Source organism: Spermophilus citellus (genome assembly GCF_964194105.1).
Source record: "Spermophilus citellus genome assembly, chromosome: 3".
Classification (NCBI taxonomy): domain Eukaryota; kingdom Metazoa; phylum Chordata; class Mammalia; order Rodentia; family Sciuridae; genus Spermophilus; species Spermophilus citellus.
Window position 1 is genome coordinate 44,364,255 of NC_138184.1, and position 27,195 is coordinate 44,391,449.

General features: G+C 39.7%; 1 protein-coding gene across 2 annotated transcripts in view; it reads right to left on the bottom strand.

Moving 5' to 3' along the window:
* The window catches only part of PLCL2 (phospholipase C like 2), a 178,095-nt gene extending 152,411 nt beyond the window's left edge, over positions 1-25,684 (bottom strand). The window contains exons 1-2 of one of the 2 annotated variants that reach the window (XM_081287552.1): positions 25,454-25,684; positions 24,146-24,768 (exon numbers count right to left, since the gene is read on the bottom strand). In XM_081287552.1, the coding sequence (XP_081143678.1) occupies positions 24,146-24,472 (327 nt within the window). In that variant the 5' untranslated portion in view covers positions 24,473-24,768; positions 25,454-25,684. Of the gene's footprint in view, positions 1-24,145; positions 24,786-25,453 lie in introns of those variants that run through there. The other variant, XM_081287551.1, reaches the window with a different exon arrangement.
* Between the last annotated feature and the right edge of the window lie 1,511 nt (positions 25,685-27,195).

Below are 27,195 nucleotides of genomic sequence, written 5' to 3' on the forward strand. Positions count from 1 at the left end.
ACTGGGTTCAATCCTCAGCACCACATAAAAATAAATAAATCAAGAACTGTGTTCATCTACAACTAAAAAAAAATATTTAAAATAAATAAATAGGAGCAAACAAATGGAGACAAAGAACATGGACAACTCTTCAAGTTGTTTTTGCTACAAAAGGAGGGCAAGACATTGGGGTGGCAAGAAAAAATGACATCAAGAGAACATGAAAGGGGCTGGGGATGTGGCTCAAGCGGTAGCGCGTTCGCCTGGCATGCATGCGGCCCAGGTTCGATCCTCAGCACCACATACAAACAAAGATGTTGTGTCTGCCAAATACTAAAAAATAAATATTAAAAAATAAAAATAAAAAAAAGAGAACATGAAAGACATGTCACAATGTTCAATGCTGATGGGAACAATCCAGTTAGAGAATGAAAACTGTGCTTCAGGGGAGACTGAGAGAGATTCTGTACGAATGAGGAGTAGGCAAGAGGAGATGAGATCTGCCTGAATGGAAAGACTGGCTTTGGATAGGACCCTAGCTAGTTCATCTCTGTTAACAGGAGGAAGGGAGGATCTGTATGTACATGTTAATAAATAGGTAGATATTATAGTGGGCCAAGGTCAGTAACAATAATGTCAGATCATTTCTATTGTTTCTTAGGGATGGGAAGGGAAGATCTCTTAAAGAGGAAAGAAACCACCCTGAACTTTAAATTTCCTAAATATTTAACAAATATAGGCCATTTTAACCAAAAAAGACAGAATTATTTTTGACACAACCATGCCTTTTAGTAGGAATGCGAACTCCAGAGCAATATTAAATCTATTACCAAATATAAAAGGAGTTAGAGAATACAAAAGAAGAACATCTGAGTTGTAATGTGGAAATTTCAACTCCAGAAAACACAAAGGCTCCTAATTTTCTTATGACATATTAAATCAATGATCCTGAAAGATATTTAGTAAGAAAACATTACTAGTAAGAATACAAATAATGGTATCTTTTTCCATTGGTGTGCCAAAGCATGTGCACAGAAGTCCTCTGGAGGAACACTATAATTATTATTCCCTTTAAAGAGATGAGGAAACTACAAGAAAGTATGCAACTTGCCAAAAAAAAAAAAAAAAAAAAAGTAAGTGGCAGGGCTAGAACTCCCTATCAAGAAGAAATAAAAACCTGTATGTTGAGAAAGTTATCACTCAAGAATTCAGTCCAAGAGAATCAACAAATTATAATAATTATTTAAATGTTTTAAATGTATTAGGAAAAAACACTGAAATGCTGATCTCTTTTTAAAAATATTTTTAGCTATAGATGGACATAATAACTTTATTTTATTGATTTTTATATGGTACAAAAGATCAAACCCAGTGCTCACACAGGCTAGGCAGTCCTCTACCACTGAGCCACAACCCCAGCCCTGAAATCCTGATCTCTTGACTTAGCACAATATCTCTACTTTTATACCAAGTACAGCAAGTGAATAGCATAAACACCCATAGTTTCTTGCTGGGACAAAGTGATAATCATAGTTTCCCTCTGGAATGCCATCATATATTAACATTACTTTTATAATAAAAGGAAAATTAAAAAAAAAGGCTGAAGACTACTTTGTTCAAATATCTACTTAAGATGCCAAAATACTTCTCATAGTTTACCATAATTTTCTAAATTAGACATTATCAAAAATAGATGTAAGTTGATAGACAATATAGTTCATGTAATCTCTGCTGCATTGCTTTTTAATCAACTTTATCTTTATTTGAATAAATAAGCTACTTTCCAACTCTGCATTAAAAATGTATAATAAATCACAAGCTGGGGTACAGCCTTAATCCCCAGCATCTCCACTCTGAGGCTCCCTTTAAGATAGTCAGCAAACATGTTATGCTATGCCATTCTAGGGTCTCTGCCCATGTTGTTCCCTTGCCTGGAAGTTCTCCATCCACTTCCCTCAAGTAGTGAATGCAGCAGATCCCCTCTCCAAATCCTCCAATGCCAAAGGGTTGGCTGCTAACAGCTCACAACTACCCCAGGGATGTTATGCCCTGCTGTCCACAGGCAATGACTGACTGACCTCCATGGAGTTAGAATAAAAGACACTTAAGACACATTAACTAATTAAATTATGTAGAACCTTATCTGGATCCTGAATAAAACAGTAATCTGGTTAAAGCTATGATTTTTAAAGATAAGTGAGATAATATCTTAATACTGACTGGATATTTGACATTTAGGAAATTAGTATTAATCTAGGCATAATAATAATATTGTCATTTGCATAAGTGGTTTATGGATAAATTGATGCCTGGGATTTGCTTTAAAATAACATCAGATAGGAATAAGCAGTTACAGGTACAGAGGATGCAACACTAGCCATGAGAGAACAATTATTACAGCAAGGTGATGGGTACAAAAGGGTCACTATACCATTCTTTCTATTTGGTCTATTTTTTTTCCCCATAATAAAACATTTCAAGAGTGAGAGAAAAGAAACAAAAAAAGAGGAGTCAACCAATCTAGACTTTTTTTTAATACAGTGAAAAAATAAGCAGCCATCATTTTAGACTACCACAAAGAATAGCGGAAAACAGAAAATATACTGGGTATAATTATTAGTAAAATCTATAATCTCAAAATGTCCTTCCATGGGACAAAGTTTAGATTAAATATATAAGTAAGAAGGAGGATGATAAGGAGCTGAAAACTAAATTAATGTGGTCAAACTCCTGTTCAGATAAGAGCTTGAAAAAATAATTTATCTGAGTTACTAAGGAAAGGAAACAGGATTCAGAAGTTAAGAATGATCTCTTCAACTCGTAACCAATGAGGGAAACCACTTTCCTAGTCACCACTGGCCTTCCCCAAGTCTGCAACCACATGGCTGTGTTTTGGATTGGGTGGAGCAGAGAGTAAATAAACACAGTTTCTATTCTTAGCATGCTTTTCCTGGCCACTCTGAAATTTCCTAGTCACAAATTATGGCCTGTTACCTTTTAAAATAGATTTTTTTACTCAAAGAATTCATAGAAAACATCTTAGAATTGGAAAGATACTTTTGTAAGTTCTTACATAAAGCTAATTTATTTTAGAAAATAACTTTAATGTAAAAATATTACATATTGGGGCTGGGGATGTGGCTCAACCGGTAGCGTGCTCGCCTGGCATGCGTGCGGCCCGGGTTCGATCCTTAGCACCACATACCAACAAAGAAGATGTTGTGTCCGCTGAGAACTAAAAAAAAAAATAAATATTAAAAATTCTCTCTCTCTCTCTCCTCTCTCACTCTCTCTTTAAAAAAAAATATTACATATTCACAAAACTGAATTAGAAAGGCTTAAAATAGTTTCCATTGTAAATTACTCAAACTTTGTAGAATAATCATTACTGATGTTAATACAATAAAATTTTAATTTTAAAAACTCAAATTTGATTAAAATTTTGATGAATGTGTTGGCATACATTAACAATAAAATAAATCTAAATTGAAGACACAAGTTACATATTAACTAATGCAAAGCTCTCTCTTCAGAATTAAAATTCACAATATGCAGAATGACTTCTCTCAACTTTGTATTAAAAATAATACATTAGAAGTGAAAAGAACATATTAATTTGTATATACCATGTCTTCCTCATATACTGTAGAAAGAAAAATCAGAAAATGGTCTGTACACAGCAGGGCCTATGGCCCTGTTGGGCACAGCAAGCACAATGTCAAACTGAGGTTTATGGTATTTTTAAGTGTACTTGAAAATGTTTTAATTTCTTTCACATGAGAAGAAAAAAGATCTTTAGATCAAATAAAATGTTTTAATATGTAATATTAATTACATTTATCTTTTAAATATAACTTTTTTTTAATGGAAGAACAGGTTCACAAACAGAAAATGGCCTATGCCAGTGAAAGTCATCCCAACTACATATAAAGCCCTTTCTATCCCAGAAGCTTCTCTAGGTCAATCCACATTACCCTTGGCAAAGCCAAATATGACTAGTGGTGCCTAGACTGGAGTAGGGAGAGTTATGGGCACCTGCAGCAACTGCTCCTCCATGTCTATGGCCCCTCTCCCATCCTGATTTCCTCCAAACTCCCCAAAGACATGGGTGTAAAATTAAAAGGCTTCCTACATGCTGTACATCTTCTGAGGAGGCTTAAACAAAAAGCTGGAGCTGCTGCAACTGCAGATTTTTTCTCTGAATCAATTATTTGGTTCCTTGTTTGGTTTCAGATCCCTCTGAAATTCAGATGAAAACTTTTCAGAAATATGCACATACCCACAAAATCGTGCATATGATTAATTTCTTTTTTGCACACAATTTCACAGTTGAAAATTCATTTCCTTTACATAGAAGATTTTAAAATTTTTATAAATAATTAAATGGCTGCTCCTCAAAATATAAATCAAAATTGTGTAGATAAAACAGAAAGTACACTTTACATGAAAAGAAAAATTTCATTAGAAGCCTGCTACTTTGGTTTGGTACAGAGGTTGAAACTGGGACCCAGTCTTTGACTTCTAGTTTTGGTTTTAATGATAAAAAGGAGGCACGTAATACCAAGTGAAGCATCAGAGACCACTCTGCCAGGCCAGGAATGACAGGGGTGGAGCAGTCTAAAAATTCCCCAACCTCTTCTGGTTACATTCACTTGCGTCACCCGTCCCCCATACCCATGCATCCTTGGGGCCCTCTGTGGCAAGCTGGCACCACCAATGCTGTCTATGTCAGGAAGGAAAGGATTCAGTCTGCATTTCAATGGAAGGTTGTTAGAACCAAAATAACCTTCAAAAACATTCTGTAGTTTTCCCTCGAGTCTATGGCTTCTGCTTACAAAGAGGCTTCCAGGGCTGTACCACTCCTGACTCAGGCTAGCATATGCACTTGGTTGTCTGCTTCCAGTCTGTGCTTCCAAGATGACAGCTGGGCTAAAACATCCCTGGTTTTTCAGCAGCATTCACAGTGGTGATGTAAAGCCTTGAATTATAAGACCTCATTCAAAGGACCAGAAAGCCAACAAATCAGCTGACCCTTCAGCAAGCTCTTCCCTGTGAAAAGTTTTCCCTTTTTAAAAGCACAGGTAAGTCATTCTCTCATGCCCCACCCACCCCCCACAGCCCACATATCCACCCACATACCTGTTCTCCTAAAAACCACTAAACCTCAGTGTTTACAAAATGAATTTGTCTTCTTCTTCTTCTGATTCTTTTCCTAAGACCTCTGGAAAGATTAAGGAGTGAAATTCACATCTGTGACTTTGGCCAAATTGAAAACTATGCCGATAGTAAGTGCATCCACCAATTTTCATGATTACTGGCCAGCAGGCTTAACAAAACTGAGCAGAGACATAGAATGTTACAAGTTCCCAGGACACATGGGACTTCTCTCACCAAAACAGCAAAGCCACATTATCGGTCTCACATCCAGGTATTCCCTTCTTCACAAGTTCTTACCATCACAGTTCTATTGCTCAAAGGTATCCGTGGACACTATGCTTTCCAAAAAGAGATTACAAAAGACATTCTTTGAAGGTCCCCACATGCACATAACAGATGAAACCACCAGGAGGTTATAATTAAGGATACCAACAGACTTTCGAAGGTGCAAGCTGAAGGGGTCTGTCCTGCCAAAAACCTGCTTAAGATTATCAGAAACGTTGGCAATCTTGAATAAATGGTGCCATGTTAATGATTTACTTCCAGTCTTTTCTTCTATATTCAGTCACAAAATCAGGCTGACCATTTCCCAGAAATAAAGTTTTACAGTGTCTCTCCCACTGGGTGGGGCTTCTCCCACTTGGCCATGTGACACACAACCTGGAAGAGCCTTCAGAACTCTGTCCTCTCACATGTGAGCATCCATCCGCAGACATGGTGGAACTCTTACTGACTCCACACTTTCACTGGCAAGATCCCTGCTATAAAATCAGCACTGGGGTTTTGTGTCTCATCATATTCAGTAAAGAAAGTAAAATTGAAGGTCAGAGGCTCTGATGGACTTTGCTTTCTTAGCATTTTTCCAATATAAGAAAAGACTGATATCTATAATCATATGGTAGGACAGACCTGCTAAGTGCTTATCAAAGGAGAACTAAACTAGCCCATAACATGATGTCCATAACCTTAATGGCAATTTCTAGACCATGCATAGTGTTATTGTAGCATGCCTAATACCTATTGAAAAACAGCTTACTGGGCTGGGGATGTGGCTCAAGTGGTAGTGCGCTCGCCTGGCATGCGTGCGGCCCGGGTTCGATCCTCAGCACCACATACAAACAAAGATGTTGTGTCCGCCAAATACTAAAAAAAAAATAAATATTAAAATTCTCTCTCTCTCTCTAAAAAAAAAAAGGCCTTCACTCTTTAAAAAAAAAAGAAAAACAGCTTACTAACATCTCTGACATAAAAAAAAAATGATTTTTATGGAAATAAATTTCAAAGTGACAAGAAAAAACTTAATGGGAAAAAATGTAATTCATAGATCCTAGGACAAGAAGTGCTACCTCAGATTAAAGATGATCAAATTTAAAACTGAAATCTTAAAAGAAAATAAATTCATGGGAATATTCCTTTTCAAAATGCTCTAAACTTGTTCCTCTTTGGCATGCAAATATGTTCATTCCCAACTTGTAACTCCTTTCCTATAAGAAACAAATGTTTCTGAGCCAGAGCCCAATTAAACCTGGCTTTGTAATTTTAAGTGAACCAATGCATGGCGAATGATGATAAGAGACTCTCGGAGATTAATGGTAAAGGCAGATCGGCCCCTACATACTTGTATGATTTCTTCCAAACTATTTTAGACTGAATATTAGAAAGTTATACTTAAGCATTACATTGTTTTAGTTCAATTCAGCTCATGTTCTTGCTATAAAAATCATGTACTTATTTAATTTTATTAGCAATATATCAGTCAGCTTCCATCATTATAACAAACTACCTGAGATAATTAACTTAAGGTTTATTTTGCTCACAGTTTTAGAGGCTGCATTCCAAGATCAGGAGGACTCAATGCTGTAGGCCTCTGGTGGCATGCTGGATAACAATAGCAGGGAACACTTAGGGGGACAAATTGCTTACTTCATGGCCAGGGAGCAAATAAAGAAAAAGGAAGGGCCTTAATCCTTTTCAAAAGCACACCCCAATGAGCTAAAGACCTCCCCATAGGCCCCAGCTCCTAATAGCACTACCCTGAGTACCAAGGCTTTAACACCTTTGGAGGACATTCAACATCCAAACTATAGCAAGCAGCATACACCAGAACTGATCATCTCTCTTAACTGCAGCGGTGGTGATATAGCTCAGTTGGTAGAGTGCTTGCCTTGCATGCCCAAGGCCCTAGATTCGATCCCCAGCCCACCAAAATAATAATAATAATAATAATAATAATAATAATAATAATAAGAAGAAGAAGAAGAAGAAGAAGAAGAAGAAGAAGAAGAAGAAGAAGTCAAAGCTTTTTATTTTCTTATGAAAAAATGAGCTTGCTATAATTTCTTGAGTTTGTCAACTCCTTTCAGATAATAAATACTCCCAGTTTCACCCACACTAATTCAAAGGCCATTAAAAAAAAAGGAATGGATGCTGGTGCCATCTACCAAAATAAATAACTCCTGAAAAGAACTAGATAGGAGGATGGGAACAGGAAAAGAAAGAGAAGACTAGATTTGGATATGATGCAGTGAGGTGTTTGGGTGAATTGCTAGAGGGACAATTGTACTTTGAACTTGGAGGGAAAAATCTAAGCTGGACACATCAACTTGGGAATCATTACTGTATCCATGGTTAACTGCAACCTGGGCAACTGAAAGGTGGTCTAGGATGAGGCCTGGAATAGGAGGAGGAGGAGGAGGATGGGCCACTAACTGTGCGGCAAAAGGAGCCCTGATGATCTTCACAAGTGGGAGAGGGTAAAGAAGAGACTAAAAGAAAAGGAGATCACAGTTTCTCTTTCAAGATACAGCTGAAGGGCTGGGTTGTGGCTCAGCAGTCGAGCGCTTGCCTAGCACCAATGAGGCACTGGGTTCGATCCTCAGCACCACATTAAAAAAATAAAAATAAAAATAAGGTATTGAGTCCATCTACAACTAAAAAATTTAAAAATAAATAAATGAAAGTATTGTGTCCATCCATAACTAAAAAAATAATTTAAAAAAAGATACAGCTGCAAATGAGGAGAAGAGAGTGAGGAGGGTATAGGGAAGGTTACTGTTATCTTTCCTGTTTTTATCAACGTGCGTGTGTTTACATATTGGTGAGGAAGACACAGGAACGGATGGAAATGTGACAAATGCAAGAGAGAGGGGATGAGATCTGGAGCGCAGGAAGAGGAGGAAGGAGAGACAGTTCCCCCTGGTAACCAGAGGGAGGCCCAAAGTGCAGGTCTCAATACAAAAGCTGAAGGGTTTTTGTAAAGAACAAGAGGGAAAACCACATGCTAAAGATGGTGAGGAGGCAGTGACAGGATGGACATCCATATACTTCCTTCCAACAGTCACTCACTTGTATAGGGACTGCCCAAGTCAGGGACGCAATTGTGAACTATGGAGTGGACTCTTTCTCTCTGTGAAGCTCCCTGAAGAGGACAGCCTGTGACCTTGGCCTAAGGGGCACTGGCTCCACCCTAGGTCATGAGGCCATGTGAAAAGGACTGCCTCAGCAGTTTTATTTATTAGTCTTAAAAGTCTCTAGTCACTGAGGAGCAGCACTTTCCACATGACTCTCAAGACACCAGGTGGCTTCCAGGATGGCCCAGCTATATATTGCTGCATTCTTTGAACAAACAGGTCTGACTTGCCAAATAAATTTGTATATAAATAAATTTTTTTAAACTTCAAGGACACAAAGATGTCCTGCCTTACTGGAATAAGCAATGGAGCAGTTAATTTTTCTATGTAATAATGGGCCAGTGACACATAACCAAGGCGTGAAACTTGTCTTTCAATGCAGAAAAACAACTCTTTGGTTTTTTTCAAAGGACCAAACAGTTCATATCTCAAATGGATGCTGCCTCAAGATTTCCTTTTGATGACCCTGGGTTTCTATTTTTGTGTCTTGTTAATGCAGCAGGTGAAGAATAAAAGTGCCACCTTCCCCAGTGGATGTATAAGATGTGAGAAGGGATCTGAATGGCAAGGAGGGGACCCAGGTCCAAGCTCAACACTGCTAACATCTTGTGTGCCTATGTGCAATTTTGGACACACAAGCCTCAACTTTTTGACCTATAAAATGAAGGTTACCAATGCTGTCTACCACACAGGATCACTGTGAGAGTACAGTGAGTTGATGTTAAAAGTGGCTTGTAGAGATGAAAGAAGTATGCATGTTGAAGGTGTATTTAGCACACAAATGAACTTTGCCAGATTATTTTTTTGCTATGAAGCACTGTTACCACTATTTTACATTTTCACAACATCTTGCTTCAGAATAGGATAACTGCCTTAATGAAATAAGCAGAGTATACATACAGCATTACTTCAACATACAAACAGTGAGGTATAAGAGTTTAACTGATATTCTTAAAAGTCAAAGTACATGCTAGATATAAAGTTTAGATCATCTTTCCTCTCAGTTTGATATTTTTTTATGAAAAAAGCTGGATAATTTGTAGGGCTGGGGATGTGGCTCAAGCGGTAGCACGCTCGCCTGGCATGCGTGCGGCCCGGGTTCGATCCTCAGCACCACGTACAAAGATGTTGTGTCCGCCGAAAACTAAAAAATAAATATTAAAAAAAAGCTGGATAATTTGTAATTTCATCAGCTAAAATTTTCACTGACTGTTCAACTCTACTGAAAATACTAAACATACAGAAATAACTGGGTTTAAATTATTCTCATTCCCATAACATACCTCCTGAATTTGTCTCTGAATTTGTATTTCTGTCCAAAAAAGAAAATGGAGATTATTTTCTTTAGTATCACAGTCACTGCTACTTCAGTAACAAGATCTTCGAAGACTCTGAGATGAAGACGTCAGTGAGTCTTTCCTAGTAGTGACTAAAACAATTGTGCCAACCCACCAGTTCTCAGTGCTGAAAGCTGATAAAAATGATGGACTAGGGGAGGATACACAACCTAGGGCTAAGTGCTTCCATTTGAAATAGCAAGTAAACTTAAGCCAGAGTGAACAAAAATATCAAAATCAAACACGATACTCAAGTAAGGTGAGCCGAAGAGTATTAAAAAACAATTTAAAATTATGGATGATAAGAGATGGGAAAAAATTAAATATGAATTTTACAATAGGATAGAGTTTTTGAAGGGAGACAGGTAGTTTAATAACTTTATTAGGAACAGCAGAGATCTTTCTCACACAAAGAACTGAATCAACAATAAAATCGAAGAAACTAAATCATTGAGACAAACAGATCCTTCCAAGATCTATATGGGTTTTACTTAACACATCAGTCATGCAAAAAGTATTTGCCCAGGTACTCAAAAGACACAAAAACATCTTGGAGACAAGAATTTGTGTACTTTTTTATAGAAAAAGGACAACACAGAGTCCTTCTGACACATTTAACCTTTGTATAAGCAAGGCACGGTCCTTTTCAGAGCCCAAGGCTCTCCACTTGCAGCTCCTGGACTCCAGGCCAGCTCCCCAGCCACCAGAACTGGCTTTCTGGTCCTGGTTTGAACCTCTGCATAAGAATTCAGAGTTCAGCTTCCCTAACAACTTTATGTTCCTTTGTTGTTTTTAAATACAACCCCAAAGGTCTGCTCTGTTCTGATGCAGCAGAAAAGCTAAAGGTTAGACTGCCAGTCCTCTCTGCATATGAAAACAGCCATGTGTGAAGGTGGATGTTTAATTGTTCTTCTTACTCTTGAGATGTTCCATTCTAGCTAAGTCTCATGTCCATCCATATGCCAGGCTTACCTGCCTGCTACTGTTTCCACAATGGCCACAGGTCTGTGGCATGCCTCAGAGCCCAACTTCAATCCCTCACTAGGTTAGACTCATAGCATGAAGGGCAGCTCCTCAGCAGTAAGCTCTGAGCTACTGTACCTTTCAGTAGCTCAGAGCTTACTGTACCTTTCCTTTTCCCTCTCATTTATCCACCTTCCTGAAAGCATAGCCTCCTGAAAATTGTGCCCTTGTGTGTACCAGGGAACTTTGGGCCTGAACTTATTACACCCCTTCCACAGCTGGGTGTAATCTCCTCAATTTAGCTATACAATGATATTATTTTTGATGTGTAGCCCAGTATTTGTTGTTGTTTAAAATTTTTTTTAGCTGTAGATAGACACAACACCTTTATTTTATTTATTTGTTTTTCATGTGGTGCTGAGAATCGAACACAGTACCTCACACATGCTAAGCGAGCGCTCTACCACTGAGCCACAACCCCAGCCCTGGAAGCAATGTTTTAGAGTATATAATTTATGGATCCAGTGGCCCCAGATATTCCCAGGCGTGACAGGCCTGAGAGATACCCTGGGGATGGAGCTTTCTAAGGATTGAGAGAATTCTAAATCATCGTTCTCCTTGTTTTTACCTTGCTGTATGGCAACCAGTGAGATGAGAACAGCAACATGTATGCCCTGTGATCACTTGTCTTGGACTCCCCAGGGAGGATCCAACAGAGTACCTGCTATGGATCCTATTTCTCTCACTTTGTTGCACTTTCTTGCTTCCAGGCCCCTCACAGGAGCACTCACAAATCACAGCTATTCTTTAATTTTATTGGCTGCAAAGCAGCAGCATAAAAATTTCAATTGTCACATGTTTGTAGCTTTAGTTACACGTTGAGTATTTGACTTTAAGACAAATGGCCTGTTTAACAATTTAAAAATATTCTCAAATAGCTTCAACAAAGACAGGTAAGAAGACCTGGCTAAAGAGGCTGGAGGAAAGAAAACCTGACTCTTCACCTAGCAAATATTACTGAGTTCTGAATTTTCATAAAAAGCTTGTAGACTTCCTCCTAAGGAATGTTAAACCTCCTTGCTACAATGCCTCCTATTTAGACATAAATAAATACAACTTCCTATTAAACGTGTATATTTTAAAAAGCAGGTCATGGTCAAAATCCGGACAGCTTAAGAACACCTTTGCAGCTGCCAAACTGTGGGTGCTCCTGCAGCCACTAGACAGGAGTCCCCTAAAACTCAGCATTCCCACTAAGACACTTTTCTTCATTGGTATCTTCTAAAGACAAGGGAGAAACATAAAAGCTTCTATGCTAGAAGATTCATTCATGTTAATTTGGAAGAGAAAAAAAGAATGACCTAAGAGAATAAATAGGAATAATGATAATCTCCAAAGTGAACTGTCAAATACTCACCATGTAACTAAAGCTACAAACATGTGACAATTGAAATTTTTATGCTGCTGCTTTGCAGCCAATAAAAAATTTTATGGATGCTCTGGGAATCCAATGTTTATTCTTCTGGACCACAAGGATCTATGTTGCAAGAGAGAAATGCTCCAACATTTAGAAAGTACACACTTACCCCACAGGTCATGACACCAAACCAGCCTGTCAGACAGCATGCAAAGGGACTGTAGCATCCCTAGACTGGTTCTTTATCTCCCAGTATAAATCTTCCTTACTAAGAGATGCCTCTTTGGCAAATGCAGATGTACAATCTTCTCTGAGTAAACAGCATTTTTATTACACGTAAAATGTGCCATGTAAGTGCAAGATGAGATGGTAAGGAAATGGAAGAACTTATTTCTGTAACGTTGCAATATTCAATCACATCTCTCTAGAAATAGTGCTTGTGCCTCTGTCCAAGTAGTTCTTTCTGCACACTCTTCCTCCTAGGGAGGTTCTTCCTCCATGCCATTGAATACAAATGGTATACACATGGATTTCCAGCAAGTTTCCCCTCTCTTCCTTCTTGCTCAGGGTTCAAGCAGGTTTCCTCATACACAAGCAGGGGACAGATAGTTAGTGACCCTGTGGCTGAGACCTGCAGCTCCTCTTCTATAGAAATTCTGCAGCAAAAGCACCTTTCACATGTTGACCCAAGGAAAGTAGTATTTTACAGTAGCAAACAGTAAAATGCACGCCCCCAAATAGTGCTGTGGAAATAATTGGTAAGTATTTGAATTTGATTGAAGTTAAATAATCAAATTAAATAAGTTGACTTAAACAGTGAATTGTTTAGCAAAATATGACATTTGTCCAGAAAAGTCCTAAGTGTACAGTTTGATGGATTTTTTTTCTTTTTTTTTATTGATTATTTAAAGCATTACATAGCTCATGATATATCATCTTTCATACATTTGACTCAAATTGTGTTTTGAACTCCCATTTTCACCCCAAATACAGATTGCAGAATCACATCTGTTACATATTCACATTTTTACATAATGCCATATTAGTGACTGTTGTATTCTGCTACCTTTCCTATCCCCTACTATCCCCCCTCCCCTCCCCTCCCCTCCCATCTTCCCTCTCTACCTCCCCTGCTGTTGTTCAATTCTCTCCCTTTTTTTCCCTCCCCCTTGCCCCTCATAACCTCTTATAATTTTATGTAAGTTTGATGGATTTGTATGAATTAAACTCAAGTTTGGAATCACCACCCAAATCTAGAAACCAAACAATATTGGCATTCAAAAGGCCCTTTGGATTCCACTCTCAATCATCACCTCAAATGTAACTACTCTCACTTCTATTACCCCAAATCAATTTGTCTGCTGTTGAAATTTATATAGTGGAGTAAAAAAAAACTATATCCTTTTGTATCCAGTTTCTTTCCTTCAACATTATGCTTGAGGGACTCAATGGTGCATAGAAAAATCATTTGTCTTTCTTTCTTTCTAGCCTTTTCTTTTTTTCTGTAGTATTCCTTTGTGTAATATGTTATTTTATAAGCTGGGCATTTGGTTGCTATTTCTAATTTGGGGCCATTACGGTTAATGCTGCTAAAGTACTCACACATGTCAGTACACATCTGTAATAACTTCTGTTGGGCATATACCTAATAGGAAAGACAGGATAGAATGGACACAAGGACAGTCAAATAAACAGTGGTGGCAAAACTGACCCATAACATATCCGTATCCAGTCACTTGATTTATAACAAAGGGCCAATGTAGTGCAGTGGGGGGAAGATAATATTTTCAAATAAATAGTGTTGAAGTAATTAATTTAATATTTATGTTGAAAGGATATCTGGACCCCTATCTCACACAAAGCATAAAAATAAAAACCAGATATACTGTAGATATAAACGTGAACAGCAAAGCACTAAAGGCTCTAGAAGTTAATAAATGAATACATTCATGATCTTAAGTAGAGATTTCTTAAACAGGACACAAAATAATAACCATAGGGGAAATATTGATAAACTGGACTTCACTAAAATTAAAAATTGTTACTCACTGAAAGATGCCCTTTAAGACAATGGAAAGGCAAGTACCATGCCAGCAGAAGACATTTTCATATCTATACCACACAAAAGGCATATCCAGAAGATGTAAAGAAGTGATACAAGGAAATTTTTTAAAAACCCAATTTTTTAAATGAGCAAAAAGACTTGAACAAGCATTTTTATGAAAGAGAACATCCAAAGGGCCCAGAAACACATGAAGAGGTGCTCAACATCACTAGTCATCAGGGAAACTCAGCTTAAAAGCCACAATAAGGAACAATTAATCACACAGCCATCACAATGGTTACAATAAAAACAAAACAATAAAACCACTGACAATACCAAATATGTACATTCAGAGCAATTAGAATTCACATAACTTGGTGGGTATATAAATTGGTTTAACTAGTTAGGAAAATTGCTTAATCATATCTACTAAAGCTGAACATACACAAATCCTATGACATAGCAGTTCTATTTCTAATAGTATTTTTAATGTATAGAACATTATTCATGAAGATATACAAAAACTAGAGAAAGCAGTGAAAGAATATACAAACATTTTTCAACAAACCACAAAATACTCCCAAGATAAACACATCCTTAAAACTGGCATTTCATCAGGGATTCTATTGGCTCCAATATGAAAACATCTGAATGATTCTATTGGCATTTTAAATATAAACTGCTAGCATGGATTGATAGGAATAAAAATCAAAGCAACTCACTTTATTTTTCTTCAAGAATAAACACTAAACTGCACAACAATTTGAAAAATTACATCTACTATGCCCACAGGATACCAGAGTTTAGAAGAAGATGGGGAAAAAAAGGCAGCAGAAAATCATATGGGGAGAGTCATAGGGCTTGTACTTCTAATGGTAGCTGCAAACGAGGTCACTTATCCCTCTGTGGCCATCTAATTGGTCAAAAGCAACAGAGGCTTCATCAGCAATGCTAAGAAAAAAGAAAAACAGCCTACCCCTTCCTGGGCATTTTCAATTCATAAAGCTGACACCTGCTACCTATCAATCTCTCACCAGATCGACAGGGCTCATGCCAATCTACCACTACATTATTTGGTTAGCTCTTGATCTCTACTACTTATAAACAAAGTTTTCAGAGTATATGCATGTACAAAGTAGCATGTGTACACATGCAGCTATCTATAGCAAAAAATAAATCCACAAAAATAGCTATCTGTAAGACCACATCTTGTTCTATTAATACACACATACTGCAGTATTACATAACAATTTTTTCCAATTCTGTTATGCTAATATGCAAATAAATGAATTCAACCATAGCTAGGAGCTAAATGTACTAATCAGGATGGCCTTGTGTATCTCTAACTACAAAAGAATTTTACATGATTTCTCTCCATTTTTCAAATCCCATGAATCTACATTATTAATCACTTTTAAACTCAGCTGCTTAATTTCTGGGATGTTAAAGCTTGCAATTTCCAACTCCAAAAAGATACATGAATACTAACTCCACAGTAATGTGCTAGATTATATTATTCTATAATTAGACAATTCCAAAACAATAAGATAGATGCCATTAGAAGAAATCTACCTGAAAAAAGTAAAATGTTGCTCACTATTACTTTCTTTACCTTCTACAACCCTAAAATGTATATAACTATAAATCAACTTTATGTTAATAAAGAAACAAAATGAAAAATGAGACCCTAAAAAGGGTTTATAATCTATCAAAGGAGAATGGAAAGGAAAAAGTCAAAGTCCTGATTTGTGGAGCAGACAGAAACCTGGGGCATGGCTGACAAGACCATGGCTATGGCTTCATATTATTAGGTTCATGTTGGTTTCACCCCAAGATTCAGCCACAAGAAGCCAAATTCATCTAATTAGAAATTAGTCTTCTAGTTTAGGATTGGTAGAAATTTCTAAGATTAAGGAGCCAGAATGGCTTGGGCAAAGAGGAGAAAAAAACAAATAAAGTCAAAAATACATTTCAGAAGCTGAAATAGAAGAGAGTGGTAGACCAATAAAAAACATGGGCTTTCAAGACAGACAGATTTTGTCCAAATATTGGCTTTGCCTCTTAGAAGCTCTGTGACCTTGCTTGGAAATTCTCAAAATTTGTGGAATGGGTTTCCAGTCTGTAAAAGGAATGATAATGTCTCCTTGCAGGTTCTGGTGAGAGGTGACTGAAACAATAAGTACAAAATATTTCTACGTGTCTCTTCTTCACCCGATCCTTGCATTGCAACAAAGGGCAGAATTTCAAATAGCATATGACAAAATGTGCTAAGGGATTAGAGATGTCACTTCAGCCACTCTCTGTATCAGCACTCTGGATTCCTTTTTCTTTTTTATTATTAATTCTACAGCACTAACAATAAATACCCTTTGGCAATCCAATGTTAGTGACAATAAAAGTTTAGGTAATTTAGTTCCTTAAAAATTAAAAAACAAAACTCAGCAAAACCTATACCTGTCACTTAAAGAAACTGAATACCAGCAAAGAGATTAAGTGTTGTAAAATACAATAACACTTTCTTGCCATACTCTTCAATTTTGATATATAAAACACAAATTAAAAGAAATTTTCAAAGGTCCACTTTTATTTTAGGAGCACAAAATGGGCAAACCACTTAACACCTTGTAGAACAATAATTCTAGAACCAAACAAACTCCTGGATTCAACTTTAAATAAAGTTATTTCCTTTCCTTTGATTGTTTTCAAAATTATTCATATGAAATAAATTTTTCCTTTGAAGTACAGAGCCCAGAGAGTTTTATATCCCAAACAAAATCAGTTGGAGTTGAGTCTAAATAATATCTTCATCAACCTCATTAAATGAGTTAGCATTCATTTCTACTTATTCATTCATTCACCCACTTATTCAACAAATGCATATTTAAAAATATGCCTTCCACAAGACATTAAACTAGATGTTTTCATAAACTCAAGGTGAATAAAGATGCAGTTGTCTATGAGGCAAAGGAAAACAGGGCAGCAGAAAGATAAAGGAGTTATGGCTGGAAGACAGAAAAAGAAACACTTTATTTTAATTGAGAGGTGATTAACCAAGGAAGAACTTAAACATGGCTAGAAGGGGAAAAAAAGCATTCCAAGTTTAGAAGAGAGAGCTAGGAATATAAAGGCTAAGTTTCAGCACAGAAAACAGTCTCATGAGGATCCAGCATGGGTAGTAATGGAGATTGTAAAAAGAAGATTATAGTGACTATATTATTTATCATCCAAACTGGGGCACCTTTGAGAATGAAAGGAAGCACTATTAATAATTTTGTCATGACCAGAGATGTAAATCTGAATTTTCCTGGTCAAATCACTACTCTCTGGTCATATAGTTGGGGCTATTTACATATGTGTGCCATTGTATTGAAGTATCAGATTAAAAAATGCACCTCAACAAATCATCCTTGAGATCATCTATGGAATATATCTGGGAAATGTCTCTGAGCACATTCTGCATATTTCAAAAGACGAAACTTCCAAATGGGAGTAAGAGTGCTAGTGATCTCCAACTCAAATGAAACTAAGAGAGTCTGCTCTTCTCAGGATGCTCTCTAAAGAGAAGCTAAAGATCAGAAAAATATATTAAATAATGCTTGTTGGGTGGTGATTACATGCCACACACTGATCACACATTGTCTTATTTAATCTTAACAATGCTATGAGATGGGGTTTTAGTCTACCATTTTAGAGTTGGGTAACTAGACACACAGTCTTCAGTATCTTGACCAAGGCTACACAGAAAGGATGAAGGGGAGCCAGAATCTAATTCAAGCAGCTAACTCCAAACCCTCTGTTCTTCCCTCCACTATTCTGCCTCCTGACATGCAACATGTGGCCTGGTTATAGTCCTCCACCGCAGGGACAGCCAAGCCAAGATAATTAGCTAGAATATGCTTTACTTAACTGACCCTACCATGTGAACAAGCATTAGTGGCCAGAGAGAACCCAGCTGCCTGTCCTGCTCTGCCATTCTGGAATGCACAGGTGCCAAGTATCCTGCCAGCAGGCTGAACCATTCTCACCACTGTCAATGAATTATTCAGACATGAAGAAAATAAGTATGACTAAAAGTTATTTGGTGACTCTGACTTGAGTTTACATCATGACTGACACCTTTATGCCAAGCACAACCCTCCTGGTTCAGCATTATATTATTAACAGAAAAAAGTTGGCAAGGGCTTGCAAACAGTTTCAGATCCAGTGGCCCACTGGTAAAAATATTTGAATCCCACTAATGAAGAACAAAAAGGAATCTAAACTAACCTAAAGGTCTAATAAATGAGTAAATAGTGGCATATCAAAATTAGTATTAATAAGGAATAGAGCAACTATTTTTGGACAGTATGTAAAAAGTCTGAAGAGAAACTATGAAACTATGAACATTCATTTTTCACTTATATCTGCATTTAGGCTGTAAACAACATGCCCTGTTTTGTTGAATACTGAGGCAAGTACAACTTAAACATAAAAAAAGAAAAAAATAATCTAGTTTAGGCCCCTTGCAGAGCACACAAAACTATAAAAGGAAGTGAACTGCTTCTGGCAGAGAACATTCTAAGAAAATAACTAAAGTAGCCAATATCAGCAATTAATAAAACAAACAATTTCCTGTCAGCTGTCTTTATGGATTTGGTGAAAAACAATGCAAATCAAATGCAACCCTTTTGGGGGAGAAGTTGGAAAAGAGAGAAGGGAAAAGCAAAAGGGGGCAGATTATTTTGCATATGAAAATTAATATACTGTGATCATTTTTGAAAACTGAACTCTTGAGTTGTGACAAAAGCTTTTTGAGTGGTTTTAAAACAAGCAACCATGCCCTGATCTTTCAACAGTTATCTTATGTGGTCTGAAATGCATCAGTACAAAGTCAAGTGGACAGGTGCCAATCAACCATTAGATTTTTCTGATCTAAATGATCCATTAGGATCTGCCTATCTATCCAGAAAAATTCACTTTGTGATCCAGCTACTTGTTGTTTAAGATTTATAACATGCCCACAAACAACTGCCTGTTTCTCCCATTCAAAAGAATTTAAGTCTAATGCACATATTTTTAAGATTCAATTTAAAAAATAGTCATGGAAGGCTTGATATCTGTGCAGAACTAGTAAACACAGGCAAGTTTTGTATGCAAACAGTGTACTTAATCCATGGGCTAACATAATACACATACATAAGTCTTCATTATTTCTTTGAATGTGTATAATAGATGGGAAAAGTCTGCTTGTTTCTGTGTTGGGGAACCCCAGCATCAAGACATATGAATGTATGTTGGTAAAAAGATTGTAGGAGTGTTTCTTCTTCACAACGTGATACTATGATAATGGCAATAATGATATTAAGAAAAGCAAGAGCTGCCACCTTGAACAAGGTCAAACCTTTGGCTCTGTGAAGGTGGATGGCCTAGTCAAGCAGCAACAACAAGTGACAAAACAGCTGCCTGGCTATATTATCTGTCAACTTCTTCTGCCAGCAGAAAGAGATTATTTTCCCTCTCCAAAGGCCTGTACATTTAAAGGAGAAAACCAAATAGGGTATTCCAAACCACCAGTGCTCCCTCACTTAACAGAAAATTTAAACAGCAAGTGCAACGTGGAGGGCATTGGAGCACAGTCTATTCAAGGGAGGATTGGCAATTAGCTCCAGCACCTTAGATGTGTGGTTAACCTCCCTGAACTCTGGTTTCTTCTAGCCTCTGTGGTTGGTGCAGGACCAACTCAGAGAATTATGGTAAGCACTTTTCACATGTTTTACATGTAGTGAGTATTTAATAAATGGTCACTAGCATTACTGCATCTAAATACCCAAATAATGCAATGGCTGCATTTCCTATGTAGTGAAAAAGACAAGTTCAATTGTTGCCATTGCCTGGTGATATGGGAAGGGAAGACTAAAAAGAGACCTTGGGGAGGGGGTTTAGGTGGTGAAACTGCTCTGTATTTTTATTGTGGTGTGGGGATTAGGTGATTTTATGTGTTTCTAGAAGCTCACAGAACTTGACACCATGAGCTGAGTGTGGTGGCGCACACCTGTAATTCCAGCAGCTCCAGAGGCTGAGGAGAGAGGATCTTAAATTCAAAGTCGGACTCAGGTTAATGAGACCCTGTCTCAAAATAAAAACTGTTTAAAAAAGGGCTGGGGATGTGGTTCAGTGGTAAAGCGACCCTGGGTTCAATCCGTATTACCAAGAAAAAAAAAAAGAACATTAAAAATTGACAACACAAATCTTACTGTATGTAATGATACCATGTTTTTAAAAGGATCATCCAAAATATTTAATTAGTTCTGATTAAAATAAAACATCCAAACTAACATTTCAACTTCATTTTTTCCTGAAGTTAAAAAGAAATCTAAGCCCTAAAATGCTACTTCGTATTTTTAGATCAAGTTCTCTAATTAAAGGATAGAGCTATTTGTAAAAAATGGATGCCATCTGAACAATTAACCAAATTAACTGTCTCAAAATAAAGCATAGATTGTATTGAATAGTGTGATGAAGTGAATTATGGAAAGAGAAAATGAAAGTGATGTTTGCGTTTACTAGATTACTTAAGATGCCAAACGTAATGGCTTCTTCCCTAAAAATCCAGTAATGGGCCTTTGTAAGTCATCTTAAAAGTCTATTGTTACTTTCAATAAGCTAAAGAAATGTTTTTTAAAAGTCTGATGATGATTTCCATGACTTATTTATCATCTCAAGCTATTTGTGAAAGGTTCTACAAGGCTGCTCACTCTGAATTTTCATCAACACTGTTACCATAACTAAAGAGCTGTTTTAGTATAGCTCTGCGCATCTATCTTGGCAGAAAATGGAGTTTTACAACAATTTCTTACTCCATGCCATATTTACAAAACAGATGGAGAACCAAAGAAATTATTTTAAATGAGAAATATAATTCTGGTCAGCCTAAAGTGTATTTCTGCATATGTTCTATGCGTTAGCAATAATCCCCTTTCTTTGCCTACTGTTTATTACATTTAGGCTCTGATTTAGGAATCCACAGCTAATGAAGATGGAAGCTAGCTAGCAAAGGAGCATGAGCCAGATGTTTCAACTCATACAACCCCCGAAATATCAGCCTCTGTTCTTTTGCTCCCTGCTATTCCCTTGTCCCCAATTACCACCTTGCTTACTAATCTACTCCCACCTCTACTCATAAACCACCTGACTGCATTCACTCCTTAAAATCCTTTAGAAAAAACACAAGGAAACCAAGGAAAGATGTCATTATTGCTTTTTTAACATGGGTTTTTTGTTATTTCTTAACAAAAGTGAAATATAATTTCTGCCACTCAAGTGACAAAATTATCTGTGCAGTATTCACTTTGTGAAATATGTTAAAAAGACTTTCATATTCCATTAAGGTATTGTTGTGATGTTGTATGCTATGTCTTTAGAAAATACCACACTAAATTCCTAAAATCTTGATACTTCAAGACACTAATTCAAGGAGAAACATACCAACTAGTAACCTATTTGAACACAGTATTCTCTTTCTTATATTCTAAACTCAAATCAACTTTCAACATTACTTTTGTAATTTTCAAGTGGCTAAGAAAATGCAAGTTGAAAAGAAAGATGAGAAAGGTGTCTATCAAGTCATCTTAGGAGGTACAAGATAATGAACCATATACAAGACCGGTATATCCAAAAACCACCTGTTTCATAAATTAATGAAACTTAGGAGGGAAAAAACACGTGTATTTCCTTATTATTCCTCCATTCAAACAGTCAGCAATTTATTGAGCATCTATTATGTTCCTGGCACTGTGTATCCAGACACATGATGGTGAACAAGAAGCCAACTGCCTTCATTAAAAAGAAGAAAAATGAAAAATACCTTTGCAAGTTTCAGAACTCAATATAACTATCAATATAACTATCATTTTCAAAGCCAGTGATTTCTGAACAATTAATCATTTCCCCCCAAGTGTTTCTACAGCTTTAATGAAGAAATTCTATCTACTGACAAGTTCTCAATTCCACATATCACAAATATTGACAAATCATCCTTCTTCCTTATCTCCCATGAGTGTAAAATTAAAGCAGATGCTGCTGTCATTCATCAAGTTATAGTCTTGTGGTTTTTTAATATTTTTTTTAGTTGTTGATGGACCTTATTTTATTCATTTATTTATATGTGGTGCCAAGAATCGAACCCAGTACCTCACACATGCAAGGCAAGAGCTCTACCACTGAGGCACAACCCAGCCCCTCATTAAGTTATATTCTGAATCCCACTACAGACACTAATAAACCGATTTTAAGTGCAAAAGCAGGCCAGCAAAACAGTAGAGGGAGAGGCTGCTAAAATTTTCACCTCAAATTTCCTTAACACCACAATGCAAAATCACCACAAATATTTGATAAGGAAAAAAAAAGAATTGTCATGTATCTGTCAATAGGTTTGATTTTCTTGTACAGTTGAAAGCAACTTTCATGGAAACAAACTACATAGTGAAAGAAAATACAGGTCACTAAAAGCTACATATGCAGCAAAAAGACATGGTATTTTAAATTTTTTAGTTTAAAGGTGAACTGCAGGTAGTTAGCACACTTGATCTTTAAGCCCTTCAACTGTGCCCTTACCCAGATATAAACTGTACAAACATGACAAAGCGAAATGCAGTTTCACAACTGCCTCTTACATAGAGTAGCAAGGTGGTATATTTCACTAGAAGATTACTGCAGAAGTTGATAACACCAGTGGACATTTTTAGAGCACTTGAAGATTTCTGTAGGTCCCACTGAATTTCAAACACCACCAGTCCAACTCTCTTCACTGGGGCACATTCTAACCTCTCTCCCACGGGTTATCAGCCACAGGAAGGGTGGGTGCAACCCTGTCAATGTGCCTTGCTGCTCACTGTCCTGATAACCCCTTGATTTTGAGAAAGAAAGCAACATTCTCATATTTGCTCCAAACTTGAGCAAGCCTACTGGGCTAGTCTTGCCTAAGACTCTGCTCTTCTTAGCTCATCAACTATTTTTTTTTTCTACTTTACTTCATGTCATGAGACTCACTTTTACATTGCAGACTAAAATGTAATATCAGAAGGAAACCACCAAAAAACTCCTAATATTACTTCTTGAGTTTAAACCCACAATGCAATTGTTGGCTTTCTTCTGCTAAATAAAAGTGTGCAAAAGCTAGCAAAACCAAGCAAACTGTCCAAAAGAACTTCCACAGATCTGGAGGCCTGCCTACTGCAGAGAAGAAAAGATTAAATCGTGCGGAACTGTAATCTCTCAGAGCTTTAGAGCCTAAGAAAGCGGAAATCTGCATTTATGTTCAGAAACCTACTCCATTTCTCCCTGTGATTATGTGAGGGGAGATTTTGCACTCTCCAAGTATAACCATTGGCAAGAGGCAACTAACTGTAATATAGATCTGAAGAAGCCTATTAAACAGTCTCTTGTGCATTGGCTAGGATTTTTAAGAAGATGATTTCACACAATCCCTGTCTTTAAAATATAATAGCAATCTTACAGGGAGTCTGTCACCAGCCTAGGCTTCCACTGAAAAGCATGCCCTGCCCAGGCAGGTACAAGGCCCTCATTCCAAGCCAATCCTGGGAGAGGTGACAGCCCCAAGTTGCGCTGGGGATGTATGAGCACAGCTCCCCCGCACATTCGGGATCACCTCTCCATTCTTTCCAAATGCCATCTGCATCCAATCCCTGTTCAACCACTCCAAACACCCGTGCATCATGATTCCTGTTAGCAGTGGGCTCCCCTTCAATCCCGTTCCTCCACCACTCCCGCCCGAGGAGAAGGGAGAGACAGACCCTAAGGAAGGCTGCGGGTGGGCAATGAGCGCCCTTCTCCCACCTACCTTGATGATGCTGCTCCGGCGGGGCAGGCCGCCCTGCTTGCTCTCCCGGGTGTGGGGACAGGCGGCCGGGCTGGGGGTCGGGGCGAGAGCGACGCCGCGGGGTCCCCTAGGGCTGGCCCGGGCTTCCTCTCCGGACACGCCGAGGCTGCAGTCTCCGTTGGAAACCCCGCCGCTGTCATAGCGCGCCCGCCCGTGGCCGAGGAGACCTCCCCCGCCGCCACCGCCTTCCCCTGCTCCGGCTTTCAGGGCGCCCTTGGCGCTTAGGGCCGGGCCCGGGGAGGTGGGCAGGGCCCCGCCGGCGGCGCCCCCCCGGCCGCACTCCGCCATGGGCGCCCCGCGACCCGCCTGCACAAAGCCGCGTCCCCGCGTCCTCGCGTCCCCGCCGCCGCCTCGGGCCGCCGCGCGCGGCCCCTCCTCCTCGCCTCCTCCCGCCGCCGCCGCTGCCGCCGCCGCCGCCTCGGCCGCTTCTTCCGCTTTTCTTTTCTTTCTTTTTTCTTTTTTTTTCCTTTCCTTTCTTTCTTTTTTTCTGCCTTTTCTTTTATCTTTTAATGTAGATGAGCTGTTTGTTTCGAGCTCGCCTCACGCACGGTTCAAGTGGTGGCGGCAGAATTATCGGGAGATTCCTGCAGGGGAGAGGCGAGAGAGAGACACAAGTCAGCTCGGGCGGCGGCGGAGCCCCGGCTCCCGGCACCTGGGGAAGGAAAACACGCCCCGACACACGCGCCGTTGCGGGCGCCAAAAATAACCCGCGCGGGCCGGGCGCCCACCCTGGGGCAGCTCGGCGCCCACCTCAGCGGCTCGGGGCGCTCACCCCGAGGTAACCCGGCGACCACGTCAGGGGTTCGGGGCGCTCTACCTCGGGGCACCCACCAGGGGATGGAGCACCCACCACGAGGGACAAGGGCGCCCACCCCGGGGACCCAGGGACCCGCCTCCGGCGCGGGGCTAGGGGACTCCCGCGGGCTCCCCGACGCTCTCTGGCCATGCGGAGGCGTCTCTTGATGGTCTCGCGGCCCGGGGTGGGCGGCGGAGACGCCAGGGGCTCCCCAGCCCCGACTCCCCAGAGGCTGCCGCGTGCTGAGCCCCGTCACGTCCCCTCAGGGTCCCCGCAGAAGCCCGCCGCGCCGGGGGGGAAGCGCACTGCGGGCCAGGGCGGCCGCGCCGCAACAGTAGCGGTGGGACCCGGTGGGCAGCTCCTGGCAGGGGTGGCCCAGGCCCACCCACCCCTTCTCAAGGCTGTCTCCTCCCTAGTTTGGCACTGCCCCCTACAGGCCGCGAGTTCTTTTCCCTGCCGCCCCCCTGACCCACCGCGAGCTGCCTGGGCTCGGCTCGAGGTCGCCGCCGTCGCGGCTGCTGTCGCCATGGCCAGTCATCGGGCCAGGAGTACCTCGCGGCCGAGCGGACGGCAGCCGCGGGTCGTGGATACCCCCACCCCCGCCGCTGCAACTGCCAATCACCCGCCCGAAGTCCGGAGGGGCAACCACAGCGCAGGCGGAGAGCAAAAGTCCTGGGGCTCAGGGACTCGGCCACTGTGCACACACGAACTCGTGTCTTCCCACCCAACTCGGGGAAAAAGCCAACCGGACTCTCCCCCTTGGGCTTCCCCAGTGGATCAGACCCTTTTCACATACTGAAACCGATTCTTTTCGGTTCCCTTGGGCTCCGGAACTGTGAATTGATTCAACTGGTTGAAAGGATGCTGGCGTCCGGGTGAACAGTGGGATGGCTGGCAGGATTTGAGGGGCAGAAGACATCGCAGAGCCTATTCCCTGCCGTCTGAGTCACCCCACAGAGGTTTATCACTGTCATCCTTTCCTCCAAAGTCTTTCCTGATCTTGCCCCTGGGGATGCCTGCTGGTTTAGCATTCCTGGAGTCTCATCCTAAATCAGGCTCCGTGTTTGGGACAGGATACTACTAGCATCTCTACAATGGTCTCTTTTCTCTCTGGTCCCCCCTACCCACACCTGAAGCAGAGGGGCTTAAAAAAACAATGATCCTGTTGCTGGAAGGTGCAAATAACCTCCCCTGAACCTCCATCCCTGGAGCCAGACAGCCTGAACTCCACAACTTGGTACCTGAGGCCCCTCTAGCCTGGCCCCACGTACCTCTCCAGGCTCCCGGGCTCCAGCCTTCTGCCCTTCTCTAGTACCCAAGCTCTTCCCACTAGTGTGTGTCCTTTTCCTGGAATATCCTCCCCCATAGAGCGCGAGGGAGAAAGAGCCATGGGGGGAGGGGGTGAACTTAAAGACCTTGCCTTTATTAGCATGGTGTTGTATCAAACTGCCAAAAAGCCTCTGAGGAAATGGGCTTTACATACATATACATATCTCCCTTATCCTAGAAGCAACCTCAAATACCTTCCTGTTATTCTTGGGACTGTTTTAATTCTTCTGATCTTCTGGATTCGTGTTTTTCTAACTCATCAGACAAGCTTTTATACATCTCTTGCCAACCTGGGCCTACACACTAACAGAAATATTTTCACATCGATAGACAACAATGTTTGAATATTTTATTCAGCCCCATCCCTTTTCATTTTTCTAGTTTTGTTTCAAAATATTTTTTCTGTCTAGTGATAGTTTTGCAGAAAAATACATTCAAATAATTCAAATCCGGTTCTTAATTTGCCTTATGAAATTTGTAGTCATAATGGCCTGTAAGTATGTTGTAAGGGAGGAAAGGAAAAACACTGGAGCCTTTATTTTTGAAGTTCTCTAATTGTGATATTTTGAATAATCAACCTAAGGGACCCCTCCCCTTTCTGTGGTAATACCTATTCATCTCTGAGTTTACCAGTAAAATGCTATGACAGCCATAGGTCCTGCAATTCTTATCATGAGCATCCTGGGCTGAGTAGGGATGTATTGAGGAATAAACACCCAGGGTGTTTTTTATGGAACCACCATCTAATTCCCCAGTGCCCTCCAAAATAAGCACCTATCCATCTCACTCTAGAACTCCCAACAGGTCAAACCAGAGAGACTTCGTTGAAATGGACTTGGCATTTAAATTAAAATGTTTCCCAAAGCATCTTGGCAGACCTGTAACT